This window comes from Salvelinus sp. IW2-2015, linkage group LG28 (genome assembly GCF_002910315.2).
Source record: "Salvelinus sp. IW2-2015 linkage group LG28, ASM291031v2, whole genome shotgun sequence".
Lineage (NCBI taxonomy): Eukaryota > Metazoa > Chordata > Actinopteri > Salmoniformes > Salmonidae > Salvelinus > Salvelinus sp. IW2-2015.
The window spans coordinates 31,284,337-31,299,880 of NC_036868.1; the positions used below are offsets into that span (position 1 = coordinate 31,284,337).

General features: G+C 41.9%; 1 protein-coding gene across 1 annotated transcript in view; it reads left to right on the forward strand.

Moving 5' to 3' along the window:
- The window catches only part of LOC111954652 (probable methyltransferase-like protein 24), a 95,915-nt gene that overhangs the window by 51,514 nt on the left and 28,857 nt on the right, over positions 1-15,544 (forward strand). Inside the window, exon 2 of the mRNA XM_023974532.2 lies at positions 12,570-12,668. Coding sequence (XP_023830300.1) covers positions 12,570-12,668 — 99 coding nt within the window. The remainder of the gene's footprint in view (positions 1-12,569; positions 12,669-15,544) is intronic.

Here is a 15,544-nt window from a genome sequence, read left to right on the forward strand (position 1 = left end):
GTGCCCTAAGCAGTGAGACTCACCCAAATGGCACCCRTTTCCATTTCTAGTACACTACACAGTAAAAATGTTGAATTCAACACTGTMTCAGATAACATTTGGTCCAWGTCTACATAGTGTTAATCAAGGCATAAGGCGAGACCAAGATGCAGACACAGGAGGCAGATGGTTGGAGTCTTACAATGTTTATTAATCCAAAAAGGGGTAAGCAAGAGAATGGTCGTGTACAGGCAAAAGGTCAAAACCAGTTCAGAGTCCAATAGGTACCGAAGGGCAGGCAGATCAGTTTTACTCTGTTGAGAGTAAAACATTCCCATCATTATCAGATTTCCCACCATGCTCTACTGCAGGTAGACATTTTTGGATTGATTTTAGTATGTGTTTGATAATATATGCCATTTAGCAGACGCTTTTATCCAAAGCTACTTACAGTCATGCGTACATACATTTTAAGTATGAGTGGTCCAGGGATTCGAACCCACTAACCTGGCATACCAACTGAACTACACAGGACTATTTTTGCATGTAAATTGATTGATTGATCTTATACATGATAATGGTACCGGAGAGGACGGTTGCCGTTTTACGTGCTCCTAACCAACTGTGCTATTTTGTTAGTTTTTTCGTGTAATGTTTTTACTTATTTTGTACATAACGTTGCTGCTTCCGTCTCTTATGACCGAAAATAACTTCTAGACATCAGAACATCAATTACTCATCTCGAAGTGGACAAAGATTTTTTCTTGACGAGTCCGACGCAAAGGACATACTGCTTTCTCAGCAACGGGCCCAAATCCCCGTCATTTGCGTGAAGAAAAGACGGAGGAAAAGGCGGCGGAAGTCGGGCTGCTTTCTGAGAATTCGTAGGCGAGTGAGTAAACCCCCACTGCCATCCGTTCTATTGGCCAACGTGCAATCATTGGAAAACAAAATGGATAATCTACGATCAAGATTATCCTACCAACGGGACATTGAAAACTGTAATATCTTATGTTTCACAGAGRCGTGGTTGAACGGATAATATAGAGTTGGCGGGATTTTCCATGCCAACCACACTATCTACCAAGAGAGATCTCATCTATATTATTCGTAGCCATCTATCCGATGCTGGCACTAAGACTGCACTCAAACAGCTGTATAAGGCCATAAGCAAACAAGAAAATGCTCAACCAGAAGCGMCACTCCTAGTGACCGGGGACTTTTATGCAGGCAAACTTAAATCCATTTTACCTCATTTCTACCAGCCTGRCATATGTGCAACCAGAGGGGGAAAAAACTCGAGACCACCTTTACTCTACACACAGAGACGCGTACAAAGCTCTCCCTCACCCTCCATTTGGCAAATCTGACCATAATTATATCCTCCTGATTCCGGCTTACAAGCAAAAACTAAAGCAGGAAGTACCAGTGACTCTCTCAATACGGAAGTGGTSAGATGACACAGATGCTACGTTACATGACTTTTTTCCTAGCATAGACTAGAATATGTTCCGGGATTCATCCAATGGCATTGAAGAGTATACCACCTCAGTCATCGGCTTCCTCAATAAGTGCATTGACGATGTCGTCCCAACAGTGACCACAGGTACATATCCCAACCAGAAGCCATGGATTACAGGCAAAATCCGCATCAAACTAAAGGCTAGAGCTGCCGCTTTCAAGGAGCGGAACACTAATCCGGACGCTTATAAGAAATTCTGCCAAGCCCTCAGACGAACCATCAAACAGGCAAAGCGTCAATACAGGATTAAGATTGAATCCTAKCACACCAGCTCTGAAACTTGCCGGATGTGGCAGGGCTTGAAAACTATTACGGACTACAAAGGGAAACCCAGCCGCCAGCTGCCCAGTGACGCAAGCCTACCAGATGAGCTAAATGCCTTTTATGCTTGCTTCGAGGAAAGCAACACTGAAGCATGCATGAGAGCACTAGCTGTTCTGGATGACTGTGTGATAACGCTCTTGGTAGCCGATGTGAGCAAGACCATTAAACAGGTCAACATTCACAAAGCTGCGGGGCCAGACGGATTACCAGGACGTGTACTCAAAGCACTGACTTTTTCATCCTCTTGCTGACCAAGTCTGTAATACCTTAATTTTTCAAGCAGACCACCAAGGAAGCGAAGATAACCTGCCTAAATGATTACCGCCCATAGAACTCACGTCGGTAMCCATGAAGTGCTTTGAAAGGCTGGTCATGGCTCACATCAACAGCGTCTTCCCGGATACCCTAGACCCCCTCCAATTCGCATACCGCCCAACATATCCACAGATGACGCAATCTCAATCGCACTCCACAGCGCCCTTTCCCACCTGGACAAAGCGACCAACATGTGAGAATGCTGTTCATTGACTACAGCTCAGCATTCAACACCATAGTGCCCAGAAAGCTCATCACTAAGCTAAGGACCCTGGGACTAAACACCTGCCTTTGCAACTGGATCCTGGACTTCCTGACAGGCCATCCCCAGATGGTAAGGGTAGGCAACAACATGTCTGCCACGCTGATCCTCAACACTGGGGCCCCTCGGGTGTGTGCTTAGTCCCCTCCTGTACTCCCTGTTCACCCACGACTGCGTGGCCAAACAAGACTCCAACACCGACATTAAGTTTGCTGACGACACAACAGTGGTTGGCCTGATCACAGACAATGATGAGACAGCCTATAGGGAGGAGGTCAGAGACCTGGCAATGTGGTGCCAGGACAACAACCTCTCCCTCAGTGTAAGCAAGACAAAGGAGCTGATCGTGAACTACAAGAAAAGGAGAGCTGAACCAGCCTACTTTAACATCAACAGGGCTGTAGTGGTGCGGGTCGAGAATTTCAAGTTCCTTGGTGTCCACTTCACCAACAAACTATCATGGTCCAAACACACCAAGACAGTCGTGAAGAGGGAACGACAACACCTTTTCCCCTCAGGAGACTGAAAAGATTTGGCATGGGCCCCCAGATCCTCAAAATGTTCTACAGCTGCACCMTCGAGAGTATGCTGACTGGTTGCATCACCGCCTGGTCGGGCAYCTGCTCGGCATCTGACCGTAAGGTGCTACAGAGGGTAGTGCGTACGGCCGAGTACATCACTGAGGCCAAGCTTCCTGCCATCCAGGACCGACTGTACATTGACACCCCCCAACTCCATTTGTTTTTTACAGTGCTGCTASTCACTGTTTATTATCTATGCATAGTCACTTCACCCCTACAAATGTACAAATTACCTTGACTAAACCTGTACCCCCGCACATTGACTCTGTACCGATACCCCCTGTATATATTCTCATTATTATTATTTTATTGTTACAGAGAGCAAATCAAGTGCACTATGGGCCTACTGCTGGCCAATCGGATGGCTCAGATGACTGTGTCTGTATTAAAGTAGCAGACATAAAATGAAAGCTACAGCAAAGTTGATACTGTGAGATTTCAAAACATTTAAAACCATGACTAGAGAGACTGTCAATGAATACAACAAAGAGATGCTGTTTTTATGAGTGAGTTTATGTTTAAGTTCTTACTCAGCACTGTCAACACTTTGTATTCAACACTTTTATAAGCCATAAAATGCACGTTCTTCCTATTTCCACTCAGCGCTACAYCAAGCACTGCAGCAGTAATGAATGAGTAAGAAAGTGTGTCTGTAGGCTTGCGTTGTTGTTACGATTAACGGCTTGGGTCTTTATAATATCAAGGAATATTTCACTTTCTCTGTTCATAGGAGTAACAACATGGATTTGTGCATGACGCAGAAATAATGCAGTGCATGGAAGGCTATGTCCCTTTTTGGTCAATGTCAGTGGAGGATAGGGAGAGCGGAGGGACGTTGAGAGGCAAATATTCAGTCTGCTGCTCTCTCCCTCAGCTGAGACTGACCATCAGATGCAGGCACCATCAGCCCAGTAAAATAAAAATATGATTATTTAAATGTATGTTCACTCAGCTGTGCTTCACAAAGTAATACAACAACAGATCTATTACCGGTTTGATCATATAGCCTACCTCAAATGGCCCGAACAACAATGCATTGGCAGGGCAATTCAAGCAAAGCCAACATGCAGTGATAACTTATTGGGCCTGTAGCTCACTGCACAAACCTCATTGCTACAGTACTGTTTTTAATTGGTTAATGTTGCATAGGCTTGCGTTTRTCATGTACAAAAAAATCTGAGCGCTGGATCTCGGCTTGCATTTTGTGATCTTGACCCAGAAAAGTTTGGTGACCACTGTTCTAGAGTTTCCCTGTTAACACAATCAACGTTTCCCTTTACCCTATTTGTATTCATTAGGGATCCCCATTAGCTGCTGCTAAGGCAGAAATGCATATCATTAATGTTAGCTCTCCGTGTACTTTTAAGAGCCAGCCGTGCTGCCCTGTTCTGAGCTTAATGTAATTTTCCCAAGTCCCTCTTTGTGGCACCTGARCACACTACTGAACAGTAGTCTAGGTGCAACAAAACTAGGGCCTGTGGAACCTGCCTTGTTGAGAGTGTTGGTAGTGAAGTGAAGTGATAGTGAAGGCAGAGCAGCGCTTTATTATGGACAGACTTCTCCCCATCTTAGCTACTGTTTTATCAATATGTTTTGACCATGACAGTTTACAATCCAGGGTTACTCCAAGCAGTTTAGTCACCTCAACTAGCTCAATTTCCACATTATTCATTTCCGAATTTAGTTGAGGGTTAACCTCAAATGAATCATGTGGAATGAAGAACAAATGGAATGAAGAAAAAAATCTGCGCACAAGCAAAAACAGTTTTTTTTATTTATTTTAGCAATGTATAAATAAAAAAATACAAAAATACTTATTTACATAACTATTCAGACCCTTTGAATTAAGCTCGAAATTGAGCTCAAGTATATATGTTTCCATTGATTCTTTTATTTAACCTTTATTTAACTAGGGAAGTCAATTAAACTTCTTGTCAATAGGGGGGCGCTGTTTTCACTTTGGAAAAAATCGTGCCCATTAAACTGCCTCGTACTCTATTCTAGATCGTACAATATGCATATTAGTATTACTATTGGATAGAAAACACTCTCAAGTTTCTAAAACTGTTTGAATTATATCTGTGAGTAAAACAGAACTAATTTTGCAGCAAACATCCAAACAGGAAGTGAAAAATCTGAAAACGATGCTCTGTTCAGGGCCTGCCTATTCAATTGCCTATATTTATCGATATGCATGCACTTCATACGCCTTCCACTAGATGTCAACAGGCAGCGGAAGGTGGAATGGGGTGTCTAGCTTGATCTGAGGCCGAACAAGAGCTTTTGGAGTGACAGGTCTGGAAATTTCTTTGTTTCTCTGGCGCGCGAAGTACGTCGACATTGGCTTCTGAAAAGCGTTCGGTATACACGGCGGATATCTCCGGCTCTTTTTATTTGATACTGTGATAATAACATCATAAAGTACTTTTTTTCAACCGAGTTGTTCAGTTTATTCAACGTTTATTGGGACTTTTGGAATTTTCCATTCTTTGCGTCAAGAGAAGATGGGAATGTTCGTGCCCATGGCTAGCTAAGGTTGCTAATTCGACAGGAGAAAAGGACATTCTAAAACCAAACAACGATTTATTCTGGACCTAGGACTCCTTGTACAAGATTCTGATGGAAGCTCAACAAAAGTAAGAACAATTTATGATGTTATTTCGTATTTCTGTGGAAATGTTATTTCTATTCTCTGCCGTTTTGGCGGGCGCTGTCTCGCAATAACGCAAGCTGTTTGTTATGGTAAAGTTATTTTAAAAAATCTAACACGGCGGTTGCATTAAGAACCAGTGTATCTTTCATTTGCCATACAACAAGTATTTTATGTAAGGTTTATGATGAGTTCTTTGGTCAGATTAGGTGAGTGTCCAAAATAGTCCGGACATTCTGGTGAATCGATGCTACATATTCACAATGTATAACCACGGTTGGCAGCTCTAATATGCAAATTTTCGAACAAAACTTAAGCATATTGTATAACCTAATGTTATAAGACTGTCATCTGATGAAGTTGGTCAAGGTTAGTGATTCATTTTATATCTTTTGCTGGTTTTTGCGAATGCTATCTATGCGGTGAATAAATGCGGTTGTGTGTTTGGCTATTGTGGTAAGCTAATATAATGCTATATTGTGTTTTCGCTGTAAAACACTTAAAAATCGGAAATATTGGCTGGATTCACAAGATGTTTATCTTTCATTTGCTGTACACCATGTATTTTTCATAAATGTATTATGATGAGTATTTAGGTATTTCACGTTGCTCTCTGTAATTATTCTGGCTGCTTTGGTGATATTTTTTATGGTAGCTGCAATGTAAAACTATGATTTATACCTCAAATATGCACATTTTCGAAAAAAAACATACATTTATTGTATAACATGTTATAAGACTGTCATCTGATGAAGTTGTTTCTTGGTTAGTGACTATTTATATCTATATTTGGTCGGTTTTGTGATAGCTACCTATGCGGTAGAAACATGGTGAAAATATGCGGTTGAGTCTGGCTATTGTGGTTAGCTAATAGAAATACATATTGTGTTTTCGCTGTAAAACATTTTAAAAATCGGAAATGATGGCTGGATTCACAAGATGTTTATCTTTCATTTGCTGTATTGGACTTGTGATTTCATGATATTTATATACTATTATTTACTTGTGGCGCTATGCTAGGCTATGCTAGTCAGCTTTACTGATGAGGATGCTCCCGGATCCGGGATGGGTGTTAAGTAAAGGTTAAGACAAATTCTTATTTTCCAATGACCCGACCTACCCCGGCCAAACCCTCCCCTAACCCGGACGATGCTGGGCCAATTGTGCGCCGCCTGTTGGACTGTCACGCCCTGGCCTTAGTATTCTTTGTTTTCTTTATTATTTTAGTTAGGTCAGGGTGTGACATGGGGTTAGGTTTGTGTTTTTGTATTGTCTTGGGTGGTTTGGAATGTCTAGGGGATTTGTTAGAGTGTATGGGTTTGTGTTGAGTGGATGTGTCTAGAATAGTCTATGGTTTAGTGTATGTGTTCTAGTATAGTCATGGTTGAGTGTAGGTGTTTAGAAAAGTCTATGGCTGCCTGGTTTGGTTCTCAATCAGAGACAGCTGGTCATAGTTGTCTCTGATTGGGAGCCATATTTAAGGGAGCCATAGGCTTTAGGTATTTGTGGGAAATTGTCTATGTAGAACGTTTGTAGCCTGTGTGTATGTGTGCACAACGTTATTTAGCTTCACGATCGTTTTGTTGTTTTGTTAGTTTGTATAGTGTTTTTGTGTCGTGTTCATCTTCGTGGTGTAAATAAAAGGAAGATGGCTTTATTTTCCATGCCGTTTTGGTCCGTCTCTCAACCACACGATCGTGACATGGACTCCCGATCGTGGCCGGTTACGCTACAGCCCGTGATCGAACCAGGGTCTGTAGTGATGCCTTTAGCACTGAGATGCAGTGCCTTAGACCGCTGCACCACTCGGGAGCCCTTGAGATGCTTCTACAACTTGATTGGAGTCCACCTGTGGTAAATTCAATTGATTGGGCATGATTTGGAAAGGCACACACCTGTCTATATAAGGTCCCACAGTTGACAATGCACGTCAGAGCAAAAAACAAGCCATGAGTTCGAAGGAATTGTCCATAGAGCTCTGAGACAGGATTGTGTCGAGGCACAGATCTGGGGAAGGATACCAAAAACATTCTGCAGCATAGAAGATCCCAAAGAACACAGTGGCCTCCATCATTCTTAAATGGAAAACGTTTGGAACCATGAAGACTCTTCCTAGAGCTGGCCGCCCAGCCAAACTGAGCAATCGAAGGAGAAGGGCCTTGGGCAGGTAGGTGACCAAGAACCCGATGATAACTCTGACAGAGCTCTAGAGTTCCTTTGTGGAGATGGAAGAACCTGCCTGAAGGACAACCATCTCTGCAGCACTCCACCAATCAGGCTTTTATGGTAGAGTGGCCAGACAGATGCCACTCCTCAGTAAAAGGCACAAGCCTGCTTGGAGTTTGCGAAAAGGCACCTAAAGGACTCTGAGACCATGAGAAACAAGATTCTCTGGTTTGATGAAACCAAGATTGAACTCTTTGGCTTGAATGCTAACCGTCACATCTGGAGGAAACCTGGCACCATCTCTACGGTGAAACATGGTGGTGGCAGCATCATGCTGTGGGGCTGTTTTCAGTGGCAGGGACTGGGAGACTAGTCAGGATTGAGGCAAAGATGAACGGAGCAAATTACAGAGAGATCCTTGATGAAAACCTATTCCAGAGCGCTCAGTACCTCAGACTGTGGTGAAAGTTCACCTTCCAACAGGACAATGTCCTTGAGTGGCCTAGCCAGAGCCCAAACTTGAACCCGATCGAACATCTCTGGAGAGACGTGAAAATAGCTGTGCAGCAATGCTCCACATCCAATCTGACAGAGCTTGAGAGGATCTTCAGAGAATGGGAAATAGTCCCCAGATACAGATGTGCCAAACTTGTAGTGTCATACCCAAGAAGACTCGAGGCTGTAATTGCTGCCAAAGGTGCTTCAACAAAGTACTGAGTAAAGGGTCTGAATGCTGATGTAAATGTGATATATATTTTTTTTAATATAAATTAACAAAAAAAAATGTTTTTGCTTTTTCATTATGTGTGTAGATTGATGAGGGAAAAAACTATTTAATCAATTTTAGAATAAGGCTGTAACCTAACAAAATGTGCAAAAAGTCAAGGGCACTGTAGTTCTCTGTTTATATCACATACATTATCAAGCATTTCACATGTATTATCCAGATACTGACTGTTAGTACTTAGTGGTCTGTGGCAATTGTGATCAAATCAATGCAATATTAGCCACTTTCAATGCAACATACCAAAGCTAACTATGCAAGAGATTTTGTTGTAGGCAGAACGAATCGGAGTAGGATTCTATTGCATTGACACAGACTACTCAGCCATACTCTACACAGACCGGTGTGGCATAAACAATTGGAGCTGCAGTAGGAGTCCTTTGCCAATATGCAAATAGACCATTGCCATATATGATTCTGTGCCATTTACTTTGAACTGGACTGTGTTCACAGAATGAGCGGTCGTGAGTAGATGCGCTTGTTTTGAAATCAAAGCGAGAGCTGCATGTAGCCATGTGTGCACATCCTTTGCTAGTTATTGAGTTATAAGTCCAGTTATAGATCATTTGTAGTCAGCAATAGGGGAGTGATTGCTTCCTTTTTGAGCACAAAATGTATACATTTCTAGGCATCTTTGAAAAGCGAGTCAGGTAAAGAGCTTTTTTTTGTCTTAAAGGGTTGTATTTTGAGACAGGCTTGAATAAGTTAAGTAGCTAATAGGCAGAGGGTAGCATCATTTGTCTGATTCTCATATTAATAGTATGGGAATATTAATGCATTTTATTTTGTAAAGTGGTTTCTTGCATCAAACACATTTGTATAAACCTTGCTGTCTGTCTCTCTGACGTGTACAACATTGTTTCAATATTCAAATTCGATCTCCAGCTGTCCCATAGTAATGAACCTGTCAGGAGTCGGGACGAGACGGACAGGCAGCGTTTCTCAGCCAGTCGAAATCGTGAATCAGCTGGCATTTTTTATGGATATACACAAAGAAATGTCAATTGAAAAAAGGTCAAATGAAACGAAGTGCAGCTGGTTTGCAGTCTTTCCAGCTTTAGTTTGAAGTGATTGTGTTAGATGTGTTGTTGGCTAGCTCTTCTGAACAACAGTGTCGTGACGAGTGAGCACATTTTCTNCAGTCTTTCCAGCTTTAGTTTGAAGTGATTGTGTTAGATGTGTTGTTGGCTAGCTCTTCTGAACAACAGTGTCGTGACGAGTGAGCACATTTTCTATGCCAGGCAAAATCGTGCATCATTAGCTCATTGTTATGGATGTATCCAAATAAATGTCKCCAGAAAACAGCWWAAAAAAAWTKAAATCCAGCTACTTTGCTGTTATTCTGGCTTAACTTTTTTAAATTGTTATTTTATACCCAAAATMTCATGATATACAATTGGTAGTTACGGTCTTGTCTCATTGCTGCAACTCCCATACAGACTCGGGAGAGGTGAAGGTCAAGAGCTGTGCATCCTCCAAAACACAATCCAACCAAGCTGCACTGCTTCTTGACACAATGCCCACTTAACCCAGAAGCCAACCGCACCAATGTGTCAGAGGAAACACTGTAGACCTGACGACCATGTCAGCGTGCACTGCACCACCCAGCCCGCCACAGGAGTCACTAGTGCACGATGGAACAAGGACATCCCTGTCGGCCTAACCCTCCCCTAACCCAGATGACGCTGGGCCAATTGTGCGCCGCCCCATGGGTGGCGGCCGGCTGCGAAAGAGCCTGGACTCAAACCAGGATCTCTAGTGGCACAGCTAGCACTGCGATGCAGTGCCTTAGACCACTGTGCCACTCGAGAGGCCTCCTGGTGTGACTTTAAGTTAGCTGTAGTTGGCTAGCTAGCAAGCAAGTGATAATAATATTGCCAGCCAGTATAGCAATGGAACATTTAGAACGAACGACTGGGTCATGTGGATAGATACAGAACAAAAAGACTGAACGACTGGGTCGTGTCTCTGGCAACCGAACTGATAGAACGAACAGACAGTTGGCTTGGGTAGCAACCCTAGATTTGTGTCGGGACTATATCTTGTGGAAGGATGAAATAGTATGAATACATTCATCAAAATAACGTTTTCAATGAAAAGATGTCAGTCCTTATTTTAATATGCTGGTCACCCGTTGTACAAAAGTGATAATGCCCTCGAAGCCGGTGTTTGGAGGATATATTGGCACGATTTGCTAACAATAGCCGTGCCAATATATCCTCCAAACAAAGGCTTCTCGYGCATTATCACACAGACATMGAACACCACACATTGGCTAGTATGGAGGTCAATGAGAAAGTTTCAAATTTGGTCAACAAAACATTTATGGTTTATTTTCTACATGAGGATTCTTTGACCGAATATACGTTTTGTAATGCTTAAGTTGTTACTGACATGTGACATCCCGACAAAAACACTTTTTTATATCGGAGTTGTCTCGAGATGGCTATGCATATGCATGGCATGAGGCTAGTAGCATAGTGTCTCTCTCCATTGAATATATGCAGTTAACGTGAACAACCCTCATCGAATATTKAAAAAAAGAATTACAACAATATATCCATAATATTTGCTCAAATTCACTCGAAAAGGCAAGGCACACTGGGAAATTAAATTGGAGGCGTGGCTTAGTGGGGGACATGGCTTTCAATTTGTTGTTTTTGGCCACCTGTGAGTGCAAGTGTCGTAACAGTTGAAGTGGTCTATGGTTATGTTATAAAAATTATGAGCATGTCTGCTGCCAGTCCTGAAGTCTTTGTAAATGTTTATGCAAGACCATAAGGCATTACAGACTTGTAAATATAATTGAAATGTCCATAATCCAAAATGAGCGATACAGACCTCTTTGTGTAATGGTTAAAAATCCTGTATGACGTGTTATTGCATCAGCACTAAGCACGGTGGTAATTGAACACGACCACGTACTACTGTCGGATAAATAACAGTACACTGTGCAACAGTTACAACACGTGAAAACACATGCACACTGTTAATATTGTCCACATGAAAACACAAAAAAGGAACACCGACAAATGCCAACATGATCCAGTTATCATCAGCCTATAATTGTAGTGCAAACAAAACCACACTATGGAACGTACTCCTCCAGTTGTCTAGTTGGCCAAAATAGATAGATTGCTGGAACACAGCACATTTCTATTATTCTCTCTCTCTCTCTCTCTGCTGTAATCACAAACAGACACATTCCTGTGGTGATGAATGAGGTCACTGAGCCTAGGCCTGTATAGCAGCCAGGATCAACAGGAATATGACACAGAAACCCTCCTGTAGAGGGGTAGYTACTGGGACCGAAACAGAAACACTTTTCCAGTCTCACAGTTTGGTGGATACTGTAGCAGGACACAAGGTTTGGCGTTAATGTCACTTTAGTGGATGACAGAGGGCGGATTTGATTATGCTGAGCAGTGGAGCACCGGTCTGTGGCCCGTAACGTAAATGGGCAAAAGCGGGGAGAGAGGAGTACCCGTCTCAAATCAGTCATCTGTGCTGCTTGGTCATGTTGCAAAAGCAGCGTGGTACTTTTTTGAYAAGAATACAAAATCTCTTTTCCATTAAATATATGTTTGAATTTTCTAACTTGCTAGAGGCAGATAAAGCATTTTTTTTTATCAAAAAGCAATTTCTTTTTTTATGTGAAAACACAGAATCATACTCATTACTCCTTGTGGTTAATTATGTCACATTTGTTTTGAGCCGACTTCACCGTGGGCTTTGAAAGGGGACCTGGCTCACGTCTGGGAGGCAGCCCGGTTTCGAAACGAACGCAATCAACTTTCACCTAGTGCAAAACACGCCTATCCGGGCGCCAGGGCCAGATTCATCTAATCCCCTCAGTCATTTTTAGGATTCCACACCGATAGTAACACTGATGCTCATTGGCTTTCACCTTGTCCCACTGTGCTGTTGTTTGGCCATCTCCCTGGTCCACTGATGCTGATTGGCTGTCTCCCTGTTGCTTTTTCCAGTCTCCCAGGTGGCATATAGAGCTCGAGCCGTGGGCCAGTGACAGCCACTCCCTGGAGGAGGAAGCTAGGAGGTTCCTTCACTACATCACTACACCACAGGTGGGTCACACTCATTTAATGGTTGCATCCAAATTGGCACCCTATTCCCTATACCTAGGTGGCAAAGATCCGGATGGATATTGTCATTTATCAGCGTAGTAACAAACCTCCACCTCACGACCCATGCGAGGCTGGTAGAAAATGTTGACATTTTAAAGGTCATGAACAGTCAATTATGTTTTTCCATGAAATGTGATGATATTTGGATGAAATCAGATCAAAGTATGATGACCAAAGTATGAACATTTACTGTTGCTTCTACAATTATAAAGTTTGATCACAAAGTTACTGGTCACCTCCCCCCYTGTCAAACACTTGGATTCAGGAAGTGGGATTATGCAACTATGCAACTTCTCAGGGAAGTTAGGAACCAATATACACAGTCAGTTAGGAAAGCTAAGGCTAGCTTTTTCAAACAGAAATTTGCATCCTGTAGCACTAATTCCAAACAGTTTTGGGATACTGTAAAGTGTATATACTTTATACTATATACAACCAGTCGTGACCGGTAGTCCCATTGGGCTGGTAAGGGGAGGGTTTGGCCGGCTGGGCTTTAATTGGTTCATCGCGCTCTAGTGACTCCTTGTGGCAGGCTGGGAGCCTGCAGGCTGATTTCGGTTGTCAGTTTTATTATTTTTATATATTTTTTTACCTTTTTTTAATGAGGCAAGTCAGTTAATTAAGAACAAATTCTTATTTACAATGATGGCTTACCAAAAGGCAAAAGGCCTCCTGCGGGGACGGGGTCTGGGATAAAAAAAACTATATATACACTACCGGTAAAAAGTTTTAGAACGGCTACTCATTCAAGGGTTTTTCTTTATTTGTACTATTTTCTACATTGTAGAATAAAAAACTATGAAATAACACTTATGGAATCATGTAGTAACTCAAAAAGTGTTAAACAAATCTAAATATATTTTGTATTTGAGATTCTTCATATAGCCACCCTTTGCCTTGATGACAGAGAAGCAACAGGAGTATAGCCTACCTGGCTGGCATGAAAATTAACCATGGGAAAAGCATCCCCATTTGCTAWWTACATTTAAACTCATTTTTTCATAATTCCTGACATTTAATCCAAGTAAAAATTCCCTGTTTTAGGTCAGTTAGGATCACCACTTTATTTTAAGAATGTGAAATGTSAGAATAATAGTAGAGAGAATGATTTATTTCAGATTTTATTTATTTCATCACATTCCCACTGGGTCAGAAGTTTACATACACTCAATTAGTATTTGGTAGCATTGCCTTTAAATTGGGTCAAACGTTTTGGGTAGCATTCCACAAGATTCAAACAATAAGTTGGGTGAATTTTGGCCCAATCCCCCCGAAAAAACCGGGTGTAACTGAGTTAGGGTTGTAGGTCACCTTGCTCGCACACGCTTTTTCAGTTCTGCCCACAAATTTTCTATAGGCTTGAGGTCAGGGCTTTGTGATGGCCACTCCAATACCTTGACTTTGTTGTCCTTAAGCTATTTTGCCACAACTTTGGAAGTATGCTTGGGGTCATTGTCCATTTGGAAGACCCATTTGCGACCAAGCTTTAACTTCCTGACTGATGTCTTGAGATGATGCTTCAATATATCCACATAATTCTCCTAACTCATGATGCCATCTATTTTGTGAAGTGCACCAGTCCCTCCTGCAGCAAAGCACCCCCACAACATGATGCTGKCACCCCCGTGCTTAACGGTTGGGATGTTGTTCTTCGGCTTGCAAGCCTCCCACAAAAGATCTGGTAAAATATATTTTTTGTACCATCATCTTTGAAATGCAAGAGAAAAGCCAGAATGTATTATTCRAGCCCAGGTGCAATTTAAATTTTGCCCATCAGTGTATGTGCAAAGTTTTAGACTGATCCAATAAACCATTGCATTTCTGTTCAAAATGTTGTATCAAGACTGCCCACATGTGTCTAATTTGTTTATTAATAACTTTTCATGTTCAAAATTGTGGACTCTCCTCAAAGAATAGCATGATATTATTTCACTGTAATGGCTACTGTAAATTGGACAGTGCAGTTAGATTAACAAGAATTTAAGCTTTCTGCCCATATCAGATATGTCTATGTCCTGGGAAATTCTCTTGTTACTTCCAACCTCATGCTAATCGCATTAGCCTACGTTAGCTCAACCGTGCCATAGAAGGGACACCAATCCCGAAGAAGATAACATCTTATGGTACACTGCCACTCAAAAGTTTGAGGTCACTGAGAAATGTCCTTGCTTTCGAAAGAAAAGGACATTTTTGGTCCATTAAAATAACATCAAATTGATCAGAAATACAGTGTAGACATTGTTAATGTTGTAAATGACTATTGTACCTGGAAATGGCTGATTTTTTATGGAAAATCTACATAGGTGTACAGAGGCCCATTATCAGCAACCATCACTCCTGTGTTSCAATGGCACGTTGTGTTAGCTAATCTAAGTTTATAATTTGAAAAGGCTAATTGAACATTAGAAAACCCTTTTGCAATTATGTTAGCACAGCTGAAAACTGGTGTGCCAATTAAAGAAGCAATAAAACTGTCCTTCTTAAGATTAGTTGAGTATCTGGAYCATCAGCAATTGTGGGTTTGATTACAGGCTCAAAATGGCCAGAAACAAAGAACTTTCTTCTGAAACTCTTGTTCTGAGAAGTGAAGGCTATTCCATGCGAGACATTTCCAAGAAACTGAAGATCTTGTACAACGCTGTGTACTACTCCCTTCATAGAACAGCACAAACTGGTCCTAACCAGAACAGAAAGAGGAGTGGGAGGCCCCAGTGCACAACTGAGCAAGAGGACAAGTACATTAGAGTGTCTAGTTTGAGAACAGACACCTCACAGTCCTCCAATGGCAGTTCATTAAATAGTACCCGCTAAACACC